The 18291-nt window shown below is 36.1% G+C and overlaps 1 protein-coding gene across 1 annotated transcript in view; it reads right to left on the reverse strand.

Annotated features, from left to right (window-relative positions):
- The window catches only part of Spag6 (sperm associated antigen 6), a 64618-nt gene that overhangs the window by 22766 nt on the left and 23561 nt on the right, over positions 1–18291 (reverse strand). Inside the window, exon 4 of the mRNA XM_076831648.1 lies at positions 16735–16918. Coding sequence (XP_076687763.1) covers positions 16735–16918 — 184 coding nt within the window. The remainder of the gene's footprint in view (positions 1–16734; positions 16919–18291) is intronic.

Raw genomic sequence — 18291 nt, forward strand, 5'->3', positions numbered from 1 at the left:
CTGCTAAATTGCCATATACCCCTTCTCCTGAATACTGTAATGCTAATAGTGAAGCAAACTGTTCTCCTAAATTGTTACCCAATTCCATCCTAAGCAATTTTCTGTTCTTTCCTGAGTAGTGATATTCAATGTGGGGAAGGCTAGGGATGGCCCTAGATGAAGATTTGCCATGAAGGTAATGAAGTTTCCAGGGCCCTAGATTGGTTTCAGCAATGTGTGTGTGTGTGTGTGTGTGTGTGTGTGTGTGTGGTGCTGGGATTTGAACCCAGGGCTTTGTGCATGAAAGGCAAGCACTCTACCAACTGAGCTATATCCCCAGCCTGGTTTCAGCAATTTTGTATATACAATTTCCTATTCTTTACTTCTCCAAAGTTTGGATCTGCTGTTGAATGGTATATTTGTTCCTTTAAAATAATGTTATTCTGAGATAGTATATGTGTGTGTGTGTGTGTGTGTGTGTGTGTGTGTGTGTGTGTGTGTATAGATAGATATAGATTTAGATATAGATATAGAGAAGAATGAAATTGGCCTAAGTCATATCACACTATGTGTTAGGTATACTACAGGCGATTTCATCTTGCCTCTATCACCACCTTTTGCCCTGTGGCACATCTTTTCCCTATTATTGCTTCCTCTGGCATTTCTGTACTAGTCACTATCAGTGTCTATCAAATAGCCTAGGGCATGGGCTTGTGAAGTCATCCTGGCCAATGGGACCTGAGTGGAAGTCAGCTGGAAGCATCTGCAAAAAGTTTTTTTCCTTGTAATAAACTTGAGATTCACAGGAGAAAATACCACCTCTTCTTTGTTGGACATGCTCATGTCTGCAAATGACATCTGGAACTCCTACATCCATCTTACAACTATAACAGAAGAAATCACCAATATGCTGAGAATGGCTGAGTACAAAAAATGAAAAACATCTGGGTCCTCCACAACACCATTCAGCTGCTAACCAACCTCACAACTGCCCTGAATCTGAACTTTGTGTCATGTGAAATAAAAAATGTCCTTTTTGTTTAAGCCACTTGCAGTTGCTGTTCTGTAACTTACGGCTGAAAACATCCTGATATAATTCTTTCGTCTCTGATATGTACATATTTTCTTATTTTCCTTCACTCATCAAATGTTAAGTACTTACTATGTGTTGGAAATTTGGTTAGATTTGGGGGAAACAATAGAGTAAAACACCGTTCTGTTCTAGAAGACCCTGCTCAGGGCAACTAAACTCACCAATGAGGAGCAGAGACAGAAGTCAAATCTGTGGAGTGTTCAGGAGAAATGTACATAGGGATATCATTTCAGGAAGTGTTTCCCAACTTATCCTCTGCTCTCATTTTCCTTTTTCCTATACTTTTTTTTTTTTTCGGGGTGATTAACACTTTATTTTTTTTATTGGTTATTCAAAACATTACAAAGATTGCAGAATCATTTTTCTACTTTAAAAGAAAAAAGTAGGAGCAAAGCAAAAAATTCTGAATATCTAAAAGTTATTTCCCATAGGAGAAATCTTAGGGAGATCATTTTTAAACTCCAGTTTGGAAATAATTTTTTGGAAGTTCATTTGATACCATACTTATGAAATCAAAGGTTGATATGTACAGACTTAGAGGCTCAAAACAGATTGACCAAGAACCATCTGCAAGCCAAGAAGTTTTATCTTCAGTATCTGAAAATATCTTAGTCTCATTGTGAATTTTAAATGAATCTTCAAAATTAATTTTTAAAAATATATCTCCTAATATGCAATAATGTGACAATCTTATACTGTTAGATGGCAAGCAAGATGAAAAGGTGGTCATAACTTTAAACTTGCAAAGAAAAAAACTACATAACAAATCATACCAACATACCAACAATATTTATAATGAATTGGTAGTATTATTAGTAATATATTTTTCTTTCCTATTTGCCAAATTTTCAATACGGTTATTTGTTAAAAAATAAAAAGTGCTGGGTACATTGCTCAGTAGTAGAGCACTTGCCTAGCATGTGCAAAACCCTGGGTTTGATTCCCAGAACTAAAAGTAATGATGAAATATAAACATATCTTCTATCCATACTTATAGCTACCATTGGGACTAACTCTATTAACATAATTATTATATAGGATAAACAGGCACAAAATTTTTTAGCTTATTTCTCAAGAAAGCAGAAAGTTTTTTATTTTAAAAATGGTGAGATATGTGTCTCCTTTAAATACTAGGAAAGCGGGTGTAATTATTCTTTGAAGAGTTACTATTGTGCACAAGAAACATTCATTTATCTCTTCACACTTCAGCTGCTGCCTTTATTCATGCCCTTATTACATTTAAGTTAAAATGTTACATTTTTCAAACGTTAGGAGTTATTTATTTTTGACCACTTTTTAGACTGCAAATTGTCAGAGAGAATAATCCAGTTGTACTTTCCTTATTCACAAATACCTAAGCCATTTATTGTACACATGTAGACAATTGAATGTATGTAGGTCCCAGAATTTGATGATCAGCTGTTTTTGTAAAGGAGTAACTTGTTTTATTTGACCTCATGAAAAGCTCATTTTGAGTGAAGGAATAGAGATAGCAGGGGAGATGTCGTCATACTTCTCTACCCCTCTCAGGTTTTCCCATAATTCTTTCTAGCAACACTATCAGGCTTATGTGCATGTGACTTTTTGAGTAACAGTAACATGTGGAACTTTGTGGTGAAAAGTACTTGCTCTTACACAATTGCATTCCCCCCCCCCATTGAGTGGTTTTGTGTGTGTGTGTGTTGTTGTTGTTGTTGTTGTTCTTTTTAGTTATACAGAACAGTAGCATCCATATATACATACACACACACACACACACACACACACACACAAATACACACACACACACACAAAAGCATGGAATATATTTTATTCTAATTAGGATCCCAATCTTGTGGATGTACATAATGTTGAGATTCACTGTGGTATATTCATATATGTACATAGAAAAGTTATGTCAGATTCATTCCACTGTCTTTCCTATTCCTACCCTCTCCCTTCCCTCATTCCTCTTTGTTATATTTTCTTGATAATTTGATTCTGTGCTGTTCTTAGGACCTGGCTTTTCTGGTTTGTTTGTTTGTTTCCTAACTAGATAACATCTGGATTTGCAATGATCTATCACTAACAGATGTGAAGTGTTACAAATTAAGTGGATCAAAATATTCACCTTAGAATCATTTTTTAAAAACCCTTAATACAACTGTAAAACAAAAAGAAATAGATAAAAGGGAGCACTTTTAAGATGAATAGCTTTCATAAAATCATAAGTGTCTAGTGCTGAATGAGTAGTACATTAGAACTGACTTCTATTCTGACTAAAAAGGAAAAGTGTGGGGAGCCACCTGTCACCCCTGGGCTGAGCTTGCTCCCCCAGCCTGGAACGGCCGGGGTACCCATCTGGCACGCATGCAAAAGCTGTGCAGGACAAGTGGCCTTTACCCTCTCCAGGCAACAAAGCCTGCCTCAAGCCTACCCGGTTATTACCTAATGAATTTTATTATTATGTAAAAAATTATGCACCAATAAAAAAAATTAAGGAAAAAAAACCTAGGCAAATCAAGAAAAAGATATTTTGTTTAAACAGTGCTTACAAGGGTCTCAGTCCCCTACCCCCTCTCTTTTTCTCCAGTACTGAGAATCAAACCCAAGAGCCCCTCCTATGGTAGGTAAGTGCTCTACCACCGAGCTTACCTCTCTTCTTAATTATGTCATTTCTAGTTACCTGTTTAGATCAGAAGCAGTAAACTCAGGTGCCCACAGGGCCCAGGCAAATAAATAAAATAAAGTGAAACCAGAGGAACAATAGGGGATCTGGGGGAGCAGTAGTAAAGTGGAAAAGTCAGGGCACTATCTACAAGGGGCAGCAGTTCCTTTGCTTTGACCCCACAGGAACATACACCAGGTAGGAATATAGGCCTACTATTGTCTGACCTTTTTATAATGTGAAATTGCCTAGCTTTTATGTGTTGACAATTTTATTTTTTAAAGAATACCATGTGAGCAACATAATGCAGACCAAATGAAACACATCCATCTGTGGACTTGCTACAGCCTCAACCACCATTTCACAACCTTGGGCTTAAATTTTATACCTTCCTAACTGACCCGTGGGAAACTTTCTGGATATAGAAAGCTGGGTTGTTTTTTTTTTTTTTTTTCTACTTTTAATTCTTGAAGTTGTGCTCTGGGGTATAAAGGAAGAATCACCATAGTGGTTATATAAGAAAATCCAGGAAAGAATTCCAGTAAATTGATGAAAACCTAAAAATCAGCCTGCAAAGTGGGAGGAAAAAAGGATTTACCTAAACATGTATGGATATTAATTTTTCCACTCATAATACAGATTTGAGTAAAATTAAGTGATTCTGAGAATTCATAAAAAGGACTCAAAACACAAGACTTTGGGGGGAAAAGAAATGAGAAAAGAAATAAAAGTATATATCTAGCACATCTAATTAAAAATTAGAATTCAAAGCCTCTGGAAACCTAACATTTATTAAACTTTATGGCTTTTTAGTTTATTTATTTATTTTTTCAAAAACTCTCTTTGATTCTGTTTCTAAGCCCTGCAAAAGTTGTATTTGAATATTCTTATTTAAAAAGTATAAGAGAGTCACAGTCAGTCATTTCAATAAGATGACCCTATTTTCATTTAAAGATGGGCTGGGGTTTTTATTTGGTCATAAAAATATACAGCAAAATCTTTTTTGGGGGATTCCACAGATTGAACTGAGGCATGTTTTTACCACTGAGCCACATTCCCTGACTGTTTTGTTTTTTTTTTTTTTTTTAATTTTGATACAGGGTCTCACTAGTTGTTTAGGGCGTTATTAATTTGCTGAGGCTGGCTTTGAACTTTTAATCCTCCTGCCTCAGCCTCCTAAACCACTGGATTACATGTATGCACCACCATGTCCCACACAATATCATTTTTAAAACTTTTTAAAAGAAAGCAGCTAAAACAATACATTTAAAAGTTGGCTACCACGTGGGTTTCAATCTTATATTAACAATAATCAGTCATCCTGTTATTGTTTAGATATTACGTGTCATCCAAAAGCTCATGGATGAGACAATACAAGAAGGTTGAGAGGTGAAATGAACAGGTTATGAGAGCCTTAACCCAGTCAGTGAATTAAGTCCCTGACAGGGATTAACTGAGTGGTAATGCTGGCTGGTAGGGTGGGACTGGAGGAAGTGGGTCACTGGGAGCATGCCTTTGGGGTATATATTTTGTTGTGAGAAGAATTCTCTTTCTCTCTGCTTCCTGGTGCAATATCCTGAGATGCTTCCACCATGATGCTCTGCCTCCACCTCAGCCCCCAAGGGATGAAGCTGGCCTTCTATGGACTAAGACCTCTGAAACCATGAGCCCCAAAATAAACTTTTCCTCCTGTAATTGTTCTTGTCAAGTCTTTAGGTCGAAGTAACAAATGAGCTGACTTTAAAAATGGCAATAAAAACAAATAGAGTGCTGCAATTTTTAAAAAATATTTTTTTAATTGTTGATGGACACAATATCTTTCTTTCTTTCTTTCTCTTTCTTCCTTTCTTTCTTTGTGGTGCTCAGTATCGAACCCAGTGCCTTGTATATGCAAGGCAAGTGCTCTGCCAGTGAGCCACAATCCCAGCCTCTAGTGCTGTAATTTGTCAAAGCTGGTTATTTCCTGGTCACACACCAGTATGATTTTAATAACAGCATTTCCAGGGCTGGGGCTGGGGCTCAGTGGTAGAGCACTTGCCTAACGTGTGTGAGGTACTGGGTTCAATTCTCAGCACCACTTATAAAGAAAAGAATAAAATAAAGGTCCATCAACATCTAAAAAAATAATAGTAATGATAGCCTTTCCAGCCACGCACGGCAGCTCATGCCTGTAATCCCAGTGCTTGGGAGGCTGAGGCAGGAGTATCGTGAGTTCAAAGCCAGCCTCTGTTATACCAGAAATATTAGGATTATTGACTATTGACTACATTAATTAGTGAACCTGTATCAATTGAATATTGAATGTCTATAAGCAATGTGCCAATGATGTAATGTGATCTGCAGAACTTAGACTTAAGTTAGTGATGTAAGAGTCTACCCAGGGCATACCCAAGTACACCCCAGACCTCACCCAGTTATCAGCTGCAAGCACAATTGAACTAGGACTAACAGGACCCAGACGGAGACTGAGACCTCCATCATTGTCATATCCCCTGCAGCAGTCTCCTCTGGCCCGGATTGAGTTCTAGCAACCTGGACTTAAGACATGCCACAGGTGAGTTCCTGAGACCCTTGGGTGTAGACTCTGTTAGGACTTAGAATTAGGATATATGTCTGAAGTATAAAGAGCATTAATAAAATAGATTTGATTGAATCTAACTGTGCCTCAAACTGAGTCTATAGAAACTCTCTCATGACAGAGAGACCCTAAGTAATTTAGCAAGACCCTGTCTCTAAATAAAATATTAATAAAGGGCTGGGAATGTGGCTTAGTGGTTAAGTGTTCTATTGATGATAATAACAATAATAATAATAGCATTTCCAAAGAAATTTGTTCAGTTTTCAGTCTAACCTAGCTGTTTATAACTGGTTTAGTTATCTGTTGTTGTATAACAAATCACACCAAACTCAGAAGCTCTAAATAACAAACATTTACTATATCATGGTGTCTGTATGTAGATCAGGAATCTGCAAGTGACTTAGCTGGATGGTCTGGACTCAGAACTTCTCACTAGGCTACAGTGAAGATGTCATCTGAGGAACCATACTGAGGGGAGGGTTAGGAGGAGTTCACTTTGCCATGAGGGGTTTTACCTCAATGTGAGTGATCCAAAAGAGAGAATGGAAGATGAAAGCCATGCTCTCTTAATCTAACCTTGGAAGTGGCAACTCTCAGTTCTACTGTATTTCTTTGGTTTGGTGGAGGAGGGGACCACACAGAGATATAAATAATAGAAGGGAGGCATCTTTGGGGGCCATCAGAAGTCGGCTACCACAAAAATCTTTGTTCTTCACCAACACATCTGAGGCAGCATCCATAAGTAACAATGACTCACTTTAGCTGAAATTTTAAGCTGAGTGAGTAACATCTCCAATTGCAGGTGGAAGTAAGAAAAGCATGGATAGGGAATTTGTATGTTATGAAAAACTGTCATGTGATTTTTTTTATCCCCCTCACATATCATTTTTTCCTAAACTCATATTTCTATCTTACTTTCCTCTACCAAATGTCAGCCATTGGTCACCCATAGGTTGAGTGTTGGAGAGTTTAAGGATTGTTTTGTTCAGCTTTTTCTACCAGACAGACCAAAAGTCCTGACAAGAACCATTTTAGAGAATTAAAGCTTTATTTGGTGCTCACAGTTTCGGAGGATTCAGTTCACAGACAGCTAACTCCATTGCACTGGTCCCTAGGTGAGACGAACATCAAGGCAGAAGGGCATGATGGAGGGAAGCATCTCAGAACATCACACCAGGAAGAGAGGCACAGAGAGAGGGGGAGAGGACCCACCTCCCTCAGCCACATCCACCTGCCTACAATCACCCGTAGGTAGTTAGTCCATTCAAGGGGATTAATGCAATGATTAGGTTAAGGCTCTCAAAACCCAACTATTTCACCTCTGAACTTTCTTGCATTGTCTCACACATGAAATTTTGGGGGATACATCATACTTAAACCATAACATGCATATATACATTTGCTTTAAAGACAAAATTATTTGGGCTCCTTCACAAAGTCAAGTGAGGTAAACAGGCCAATGATCTGGAGTTAATGGGATTAGTTAGAAATTACAATTAACTGGATGAGCTGACAGCATTTACAGGGTTAAAGAATAAAAAGTAGTTTCAAAACATAGTAAGGAAAGGTCAAGAAAAAGAGACCAGAGAAAGTGGGAAAAGGTAAAGACTTGGGTATGACCTTGAAAGATAACAGGTAGGAGAAAATTTGAAGTACATTTAGCCCACCATCACCACCACCAATTTAGCATTTTATTTTTTAACAGCTGAGACTTAAGCTGAATAAGGACAAACTAGAGAGGATCTGGAATGCCCTTGTAAAGAAGAAATCAACAGAATAAACTTATTGAAATCAGAGCTTTACAAAATATACTTTTTGCATCTGAAAGGTGTTTTCTACTTTTTAAATATAGAATTACAACCATAGTTGTGGTTTCATTCTACCTACAATTTTGTATTCCACTTTTTAAAAATTTAACATGGGAAATGCATATTTTATTATCCAAAATTTATTGGTATTCATTCTTTGCTCCAACCCAGTGCCTGCCTTTAAGAAGTAACCCAATAGAGAAGGCTGGACAGTAAAAGACTACAGGTACTCTGATGGAATTCTCTACAAGAACAGGCAAAGAAGAGAAGAAATAGAAAAGGAAAACAAACAACAACAACAACAACAACAAAAACATTGGGAGGTTAAAAGGTTAGCATCGAGGCTGGGAGTGGAAGCACACACCTTAATCTTAGTGGCTCAGGAGGCTGAGGCAGGAGGATCTCAAGTTCAAAGCCAGCCTCAGCAACACGGAGGCACTAAGCAACTCAGGGAGACCTTGTCTCAAAATAAAATATAAAAAGGACTAGGGATGTGGCTCAGGGTTAAGCACCTCTGGATCAATTCTTGTTATCAAAAAAGGTTAGCATAGGATTTTTATAAAAGCAGTCCCTGGTCTGCAATTCTCATTGTGCCTCCCTCTGAGTGGTTCTTTGAATCCCCTCATTGGCTTTCACTGTCTTTTTTTATTATTGAGGATGGAGTTAACCTAACTTTTTAAATTTTTTTTTTAGTTGTAATAGGACAAAAATCTTTATTTTGTTTATTTTTATGTGGTACTGAGGATCAAACCCAGGGCCTCGCATGTTTTAGGTGAGCACTGTACTGCTGAGCCACAACCCCAGCCCTTAACCCAACATTTTTAACAATTGTCTAATACCCCACTGAACAAATATTCCACAGTTTACCTACTCAATGTCCCATCTTCAGACGTTTGATTAGTTTTAGGTTAGATTTGGTTGTTTGTTGTTTTAATGTATAGTATAATGAACCTTTTGTGTTCAGATGACATATTTACCTATTGTTACGTATCAAATGATCCCCAAATTTAGCAGCTAAAACATCATCACTTATTGTCTCCTCATTTCTGTGGGTCAGAAATCCAAGAGCAGCTTGGCTGGGTAATTTTGGCTGGGTCTGTCATGAAGATGCTATCAAATTGTCATCTGGTGTCAGTCATCTGCAGGTCTGATTCAGGGAGGGTCTGCTTCCAGACTCCTTTAGGGGTTGCTGGGAAGCCTCAGTTTCTAAGTTGGCTGTTGGAAATCTCAGAGCTGCCTAAATAAACATCCTCATAACATGGCAGCTGGCTTCCCCTAGAGCAAATGATTGGACCGGGGGCGGGGGGAGGAGGACACTCCCCCAATATAGAAGTGCTAATCTTTTATAATCTGTTCTCAGAAGTGACACACATGACTTCTGCTGGTTCATGACCAACCCTGTGGCAGGGGACTACCCAAGAAGATGAATACCAAGGCACAGGATCTTGAAGCCTGAATACCACAGGCCATACCTATATACATGTGTGTCTTCCTAGTTTTCACACACATACAAATTGTGTGTGTGTGTGTGTGTGTGTGTGTGTGTGAGAGAGAGAGAGACAGAGAGAGAGAGAGAGAGAGAGAGAGAGAGAGAGAGAGAGAGAAAGAAAGAGATTGCTTTCAAGTTACAGACCCCAAAGTGAAATTGCTAAGGGGAAAGTAGGGGCAGTTTTTGAGGTTATTGGTAATTTTTAATAAAACCACACAAAACTGCTATTTTTGTTGGTTAAAAGCAATCAAACATAGGTAATTTCATACACATCAACTTAACACACAACATTGTTTTCCAAAGGATATATCAGTATGCATCCACATAAACAATATAGGAGATAAAACTGGCAGTTGGGCTACATATCTTACACTGTAGTTTCTACATAAAATATGTTATTGCTAGAAGATGAATCATTTATTCTCCCCAATGGTAATTATAGTTCCATATTTCTTAAATTATTGCATACTGGAGTTCAATTACATGGATTAATAAACACGAATAACACTTTTTGAGATCACATTACAATCACATTATTTTATTTTTGTTTTTGTGTGCAATGCTGGGGATGGAACCCAGGGCCTCACACATGCTAGGCAAGTGCTCTACCACCGAGCAACACCCTCAGTCCCTTACACTGCTTTTTAACAAATACCCACAAAACACAGACAGTAATTCTAGGTCAGTGTTGACCAATAGAAATGTGAAGCATACAATGTAATTTAAATTTTATATTTTTAAAAATTAATCCTATTTTAAAAATATAAAGAAATAGGTGAAATTAATCTTAATATACTTTAAGGCACTATATCTGGAAGGTAGTTTCAACATTCTTTTCTTTACACTAAATCTTGAAATCCATTGTGGTTTATTTGTGTCTGAAGTTTCTCTCAATGCTACTAAATTTTCATCAGAAATGCTCAATTCATATTTACATTTCAAAAAGTTTACAATTGAAAAAGTAGGTTCACATACTCATGTCAATCCAACCATACATAATTTTTTTCCAACAAATAGAGTATCAATTTTTAAATAAAAAATTTATCTCCTCAGATGCACTAGCTCTATAGTTTTAAGTATGCAGTAATTTTGTTAAGACTCAAAGAAATGTGTCATGATGCCTATTTCAACTAGTATATTTCCAAACCGCCACTGTTGCCTTTCTCTTGATCGTCTCAGCACACACCCATTTAGAACAGTTCTTCCACAGGTATCTATATAAGACCAAAAACGAAGCCTTTGACTAAAAGGATTTCAGGTGCTAACAGCTAGAGGAGGTTATTTTGTGAGTCAGCTTGCCTCCTTCTTACAACTTAATGTGTTTTCCCTATTGTATCTCTATGCCCAAAGTCTATTCAGTGGTTATCTGAATGTAGCAAAGCTCTTAAGGAAAAAAAAAAAAAAGAAAAAGAATTCCTTCCCTTTTTCTGCTATAGACAAATGAACCTCATGATTCATCTTTTACTTATTCCAATGTATAATTGGCCAATGTATTGTACATATTTTATAATATAGCACCATAAACTCCTGTCTACTATTGGCACAGCTGCCTGGATACCTTTATGTTCATCTATAACAATTTTCCTATCTCAGATTGTAAAATCCTAGAGGTAAGATCTTAGCAAACTTATTTACTTTATACAGTAAGAAAGTACCTCACACACTTTTTGATGATTACCAGGATGATGATGTTGTTAAAGAAATTGACTACTAGCCTCATATAGAAAGGCTAAATGACTATACTTTGTTATTGTATATTCTACATTTTTTAAAAATGCTAATTTTTTCCAGAAAACTTTATTAATCAAGAGTTTCTAACTTTAAAAAAAAAAAAAGCCCAAAAATTAAAACTGCAGAAGAAGCCAGGTGCAGTAGCACACGCTTGTAATCCCAGAGACTGGGGAGACTGAGACAGGAGGATCTTGGGTTCAAAGACAGCCTCAGCAACAGTAAGGCATTTAGCAACTCAGTGAGACCCTGTCTCTAAATAAAATGCAAAATAGAGCAGGGGATATGGCTCAGTGGTCGAGTGCCCCTGAGTTCAATCCATGGTACCAAAAAAAAAAAAAAATTGAAGAAGAATCACATGTTTTTACTAGCATAGAAACTGAACCCTGAAAATAACCAACAAATCAGATAACCACTGAGTAAACAAGGTTATAATTAAACTGTTATTTGGTTTAACACATTTGGCCTCTAGGCCAAAAAACATACGAAAGACATTTATTTTCACTTTATCCTTTTTTTTCATTAACACCTAAATAGAAAATATACTTGTGAAAATAAGTGTTGTATCAAATAAATGTGATATGTTTCATATTATATGCCTCATTTGACCCTATATTTATGTGTTCTACAACCCCTCCAAGATAAGATTATTTTTTAAACTAAAAAAAAAAGATGTTTCAGAAATCAATGTTAACATTTACTGGCACAATAAAGACAATTGTCTGGGTGGTCTCCAAATAGACTTTTTAATTATTTTTGGTTTTTAAGTCAGGGCCTTGCTCTGTTGCTCATATTGCTCTCAAACTGGTGGGTTCAAGCAACCCTGTGGCCTCAACCTCCCAGGGAGAGAGTCCTGCATCACCATGAAATTTTAATTACTAGGTGCTAGTCTCCTTCTCCCCATCCTTTCTCACACAGAGACATAAAGAACAAAGTCCCTAGCTCTTACTTCATATATTTATCATGAATATTTTGGGTTTTTAAACTTTAATTGCTTTGAAAATTGCTAAAAGAATATCTTTCAGTTGTTCTCACCACAAATAAATGTGAAGTTTTTTTAAAAAATTATTGCTTCCTCAGCTGTTCTACACTATTTAGGCTATGACATTTGCATGTAAGTAGCACAAGAAGAATATTTGCAAGAATTCTAATTTTAAAATTCTCTTCTCCTTTTCTTATTTTATTATTCAATGTAAGACAGAAAAAAATCAGGCTGGCCAGCTATTTTGATTCCTTCCTTACATTATCTATTTTAGTAAACAGGATATAATCTACCCGGTGTTTCTGTACAGTCCACATCAGCGGGTCTCTGTGAGCACTGCTTTTCACTGGTTGTGGAAAAGCTTGTCTCCTAACTGCTGCTGAGCAGGACATAAATCAGGTCTACAGAGAAAGAACAGTCGCACATGTGGAAATCAGCCATCAGGTACTAAAAACAGAAGTATCTGGCATGATTTTCAGATATGACTAGGAGTTTTAAAAAGAATGATGAGCTCTTGTTCATTTTCCCTCTTTATAGAAAGGAAGAATCTTGGAAGTTTTGAGAAGTTGTAAAATAGTTCCACCGTAACTGCTCTGTGATCAGAATAAATCTTCCAGCCTCTCCAGTCCAACTTCCTATCTGTGACACTTATATCAATAATTTGAAAGTTGTAGAATATCTAACCAAATGTACCCCTCTTTGCCAGGCGTGAGAACAGCCAGAGTTAGCTCCGAAAATAAACACTTAAACTTCTTTTTGAGCCCAAATATGGAAGAGCATTCACCCAAAACACCTGGATGGTTTCTCCTTCACACTTTCAGCAAGGCTGTGCTCTCACCTCAGTCCCTCCTACTCTTAATTGCCACCATCCTATGCAATGAAGGTCATTGGAAGTGCTCCTCCCCAGAGCTGCTGGCTTAACAGACCCCACTTCTGAGACTGCCCTGCCCCCAGGGTAGGGGAGCAGGAAAGAATAGCCCACATACCCCCCTTCTCCATGAGCCTCCCTGGGGCTGCCTCTCAGCAGCTGCAGCAACTAGGGAGGCTGCACAATCCCACTGTCAACACAGACTCTTTGGACACCCTTTATCACCAAAAGCAAGACTATTCCTTAGGAAGAGTGAGAGACTTGACACTGGTTAGAACAATCAATCATGCAGAATGGGAAAGAGTAGCAAGAAGGAAGAGGAGAAATAATTAATCTAAGAACAGGGAAAATACAAGGGAATAGCTTATTTATCTTCAAATTGAGAGGTAAATATAATCACGCGTATTCAATAACTGCTGATTTGATCATAAAAAATTTAATATTTTTTTATATGGAGACAAAACAAACAAACCCCAAAACATCATTTCTTTTGGTGGTCAGTAAAGTATTTTATAAATCTATACACGAAAATAACTTTAAAAAAAATTGTTTTTAGTTGTAGATGGCCACAATACCTTTATTTTATTTATTTCATTTTTATGTGGTGCTGAGGATCAAACCCAGTGACTCACACATGCTAGAAAAGCACTCTACCAATGAGCTACAACCCCAGCCCTAGAAATAAGTTTTAAAAATTATAATTTTCAAATAAGCAAAAGCCAAATAATGTGAATAATGCCCAGTGTTTCTCTCTTCTTCTACTGTAAATATATTATTGTTTCATATATATATATATATATATATATATATATATATATATATACTTTTTCCTTCTTTTGCCCTTAAATAAGATATAGTTTGACTTATTTTGCATCTCTATTTAAAATCTAAATACTTAAGATCTTAAATTGTCTGATCAAACATTTTACTACTAATATTAAGAAGAAAACACTGAGTGAATGTTCTTCCATTAATCTCAATCTTTTCCAGTTTCAGGAAATCATTGAGAAATAAATCACGTTAGTGGAGGAAAATCCTCTATTTTCACTGATTTGGATGTGAATGATGACTTCTTCTATAGCTTACTAGATAGTAATTCCCTTTTTTTCTGAGAAATCTATGCAGTAATCTCTTTGGGGAGTTTCTGGGTCCCAGGCCCCTAACTACTGTGAAATATTGAAATTACAGTGGGAATTCCATGTGGGAGTCAGATTATAGCAAGAAATTGGAATGGGATCCCTAAGACAGATCCTATTTATGAACTATAATCATTTCACCCAGATTCAACAAAAGAGAGGGATGAAAAGGTTATCTCTGGGCACCTGCCTGACAGTGTATCTGCACAGCTGTCCCTCAAAGCTCTTTTGAACCATTCTGAAATACTTATGTCACAATCTATAACATATCCCTCTGACATATCAAAAAACTTACTAAATCCACTTATGTAGTTTCCTGTGATAACCAGCTTCTGATTTAAAACACTGCCTTAGTTTTCTCATTAAACATGTACTAAACAATAGTCTAAGGTAAAACTACTTGGAAAACCAAACTTTAGATAATTAAAAGGAAGAATTTTAATATGTTAATTCTCAATCATTCTAGTATAAAAATAGTTTTCTTTCTCAACTTAGTTTTCTATTTTTTATTTTTATTTTGTCTCTAGTAGTACCACCATTATAAGAATCAAATTAAATGTAATTGTGGAGAACTTCTTCCTGTTTCTGTAAGTTTTTTCTTTAATGTTCTTTCAGGAAGTATTTAGTGCAGCTGTAGGGTATAGTAGTTAACATGGCTTGGAAGTCACACAGATGTAGACCCAAATTCTGGTTCCACCATTCACGTAAGTTCAGGCATCCTCTCTACATTATGTGAGAGTGATGCCTACCCAAGGGTAGTGATCAAAATGAGATAATGTTTCTGAATTTTATAGCCAGGCACATAGTAATTACTCAATAGATAATAGTTATTATTTTATTACCTACACAGACATTCAAAAATCTGAAAGACCATCCTTAATCTCACCATGTTAGTAATACAATCTTTTATTTCTTTGTAATTTATATCCACACAAAATTTTATTTTTATATTATAATTGTAATATATAATTTCATTCTTTTTAACATTATAATCACTTCTCTGTGTTACCATATAGGGAACATAATTACCTTTGTACTTTGTTGCATGAGATTCCATTAAGTAGATTACTATAATTTAAACACTAAATTTCTGTCAAATGTTTGAGGTATTTTGATATTACAAATAATGTTACAATAATGTTTTCATGACTACACTTTTTCATTCTGTGGAATTTCATCCTGAGGATGAATTTCCAAAGCAGACTTTTCAGGGAAAGCATGAACTCTTTCATGACTTAGATTCTGTTTTGTCAAACTGCTTTCCATGAGATTATACAATTTGTAGTTCCTTTTCCGATGTCATAAACATTATTTTATTATTTTACTTTGAGACAAGTTCTCATTAAAATGCCCAGGCTGGCCAAGGACTTGCAACCTCTCCCAAGTAGCTGGGGTTATGGCACCCAGCTAAATGTCATAAATGCTATAATGTCCTCTCCAATCTTCAGTGTTAATATGAATATTTTACATTTACTGAGTATTTGCCACTTGCCAAGTGCTGGTCTAAGCACTTTACAGGTATTATTTCATCATCCTCACAACAAATCTATGAAGTAACTATTATTGGTTACCCTTTTGCAGATGAGGAAGTTAAGGTTCAGAAAGTTTAAAATCTATATCCAAGGTCGCACCTAAGTGGTAATAGTTGGACTCAAACTCAAAGTCCTCTTAACTACTTAGCTGCATTGCTACTTTACTCCCCTGACCCTCACAATAACAGTAGATGGAAAAAGATAGCTTATTGATGCATTTTTTTATTATTAGCAAAACTGATGATTTTAATTTATGTTTGTTGAAAATGTATTTTCTTCTTATGTTATTTGTTCATAAGCAACTTCTATAAAGTAGTGGGGCGATTCTGTTCCCTATGTGTTTCTTTATCAATCAGTTGAGGCAGCACAATCTTCTCCCAAGAGGCCCCATTCCTCCTTGACTTCACTGAGATACCAGTTTATAAGAGAAGATGCCCCTCCTTCTCTACCTCCTCCTTCCTGCCCAACATGAGCAGAATAAAAACATAGTGTAGAAAGTTATGTCCGTATCTTTTCACATCACTCACTCAAGTGAGATAGCTCCTGGCTGATTTGGAATGCTCTATCATGAATGAAGGTGAAAACCAATGACTCCTTGAAGGGTGACAAACCACCATAATCTTTGTAACTGAACCTATTTACCAAGGCCTTTGAGAATCAGCTCCACTCCTCACACTCTGCCGCCCTTCACGTCTTTCTCCTCCCCACTTCAAATTCCCCTTCTGCTAAAGATAGAAATATATAGTACTTTGTGAGAATGTGATCCAAACAACTTGGCTATCCTTCAAAATTGATGATATAAATATGTTCTTAAAGCCCCTATCTATAGTTTACTAAGAAAAACCATATTTACCTAATGAACCTAAATTCATCGTCCTATTTAAGCTCTAATACCTGCATTATGTCTTGCAATATATCCAAGTGCCCAGGCTGCAGCCTCTTTGACTCCAGGGTCGAAATCTTCCAGGCATATCACCAGTGTATCCAGTGCTCCGCAGTCCACAATGGCTTGAGCCAGCTGAGGGGAATGTTTACCAACTGCCCGCAACACAAAGGCCGCTGCTTTCTTGTAGAATCGCTACCAGGGCAAAAGAGACCAAACCCAAAAGGAATTGAGCACTTACATATCCAAAATCTATAGTAGTCATAAAGTGATATAAAAATATTATTAATATAAGTAAAATCAATAGCTTTTGAGAACAAAAGATGAAAAAACCGCAAAATCATTTTGATTATTTGTTGTTCCATCATTGTTTCTATTCAGTAACTAAACGAAAAACAAGGTAAGTCTTACATTATATTTCATATCTTTTACTCTAAGACATATAATTTGAAATTGTACAAAATAAAATATAAAATTGTGCTCTTTGTAAGTTCATAAAACAATGAGATTTTATGTGTCTGCATTACACTGAAAGGTACTGTGTGACCCAAGGGAGCTTTTAGATTGTTAGCATGAGTTACTAAACTGACTAACTCATTTCCTTACTTCTCCTCAGTCTCTAAGCAAGGCAGGCCTTTCATAACCTCCACTAACCCTTCTGGTGTCCCAAGTTACCCTGAAATAACAACCATATTCCAAGATGCACTTACCAATCAACAAACAGAAAAATAATTCATTATCTATTTTCAAACTTCTCCTCACAAATAACGAGTTAAAGAATGGAATATTAGTTATTTGTCCCCTTTATAAATGTTTTCTTAAAAGATAAAAGCAAACTGTCATTATATGACTTTTAAATATTGCTTCATGTTTATATTTCCTGTATAAATTTATCTAATTAAGGAATAAGAAACTTAAACTAAAATATAAAACTAACATGTTTCTCTTCATATTACTAAAACAATTCAATGTATAAAAACATTTGGCTATAACTCTCTTGTTTTATGGTTAAAAAAATCATACAATGATGTTGTCATAATTCCTTTATTAATAAAACCCAATTAAGTGGTTGGGGATGTAGCTCAGTGGTAAAGTGCTTGCCTAGCATGTACAAGACCCTGGGTTCAATCCCCAGTGCTGCAAAACAAAACAAAACACAATTAATCTCCTACTTTATATTCTATGTTTCTGTTTCTTTAAGTGACTGCTAAAAAGGGACTAGGTGATTACAGCACCTGCTCTGAAAGCCTTCTCTTAGGCTAAAATACTGATATAATGCAAATTATAGGCAGGAAAGAAAACACATTAAGTATTATTTTAACAGATTACATCTATGCAATTAACATATACTATGAATATAAGAAATACATTGTTAATACTGATATTTCAATTATAAGTTTTATTTAGTTTCTTATGGAAGTAACCCAATTCCTACTGCTTTATAATAAATATTACAGTAGAATTTTAAAGTAGGTTTCTATTGATCATTTTCTTATAATCATGGGGAAATAATGATGATGTATTTATTGTCATTACTTTAAGCTAATTTGACTTTTGATTCTGCTGAA

Source organism: Callospermophilus lateralis, chromosome 13 (genome assembly GCF_048772815.1).
Source record: "Callospermophilus lateralis isolate mCalLat2 chromosome 13, mCalLat2.hap1, whole genome shotgun sequence".
Classification (NCBI taxonomy): Eukaryota; Metazoa; Chordata; class Mammalia; order Rodentia; family Sciuridae; genus Callospermophilus; species Callospermophilus lateralis.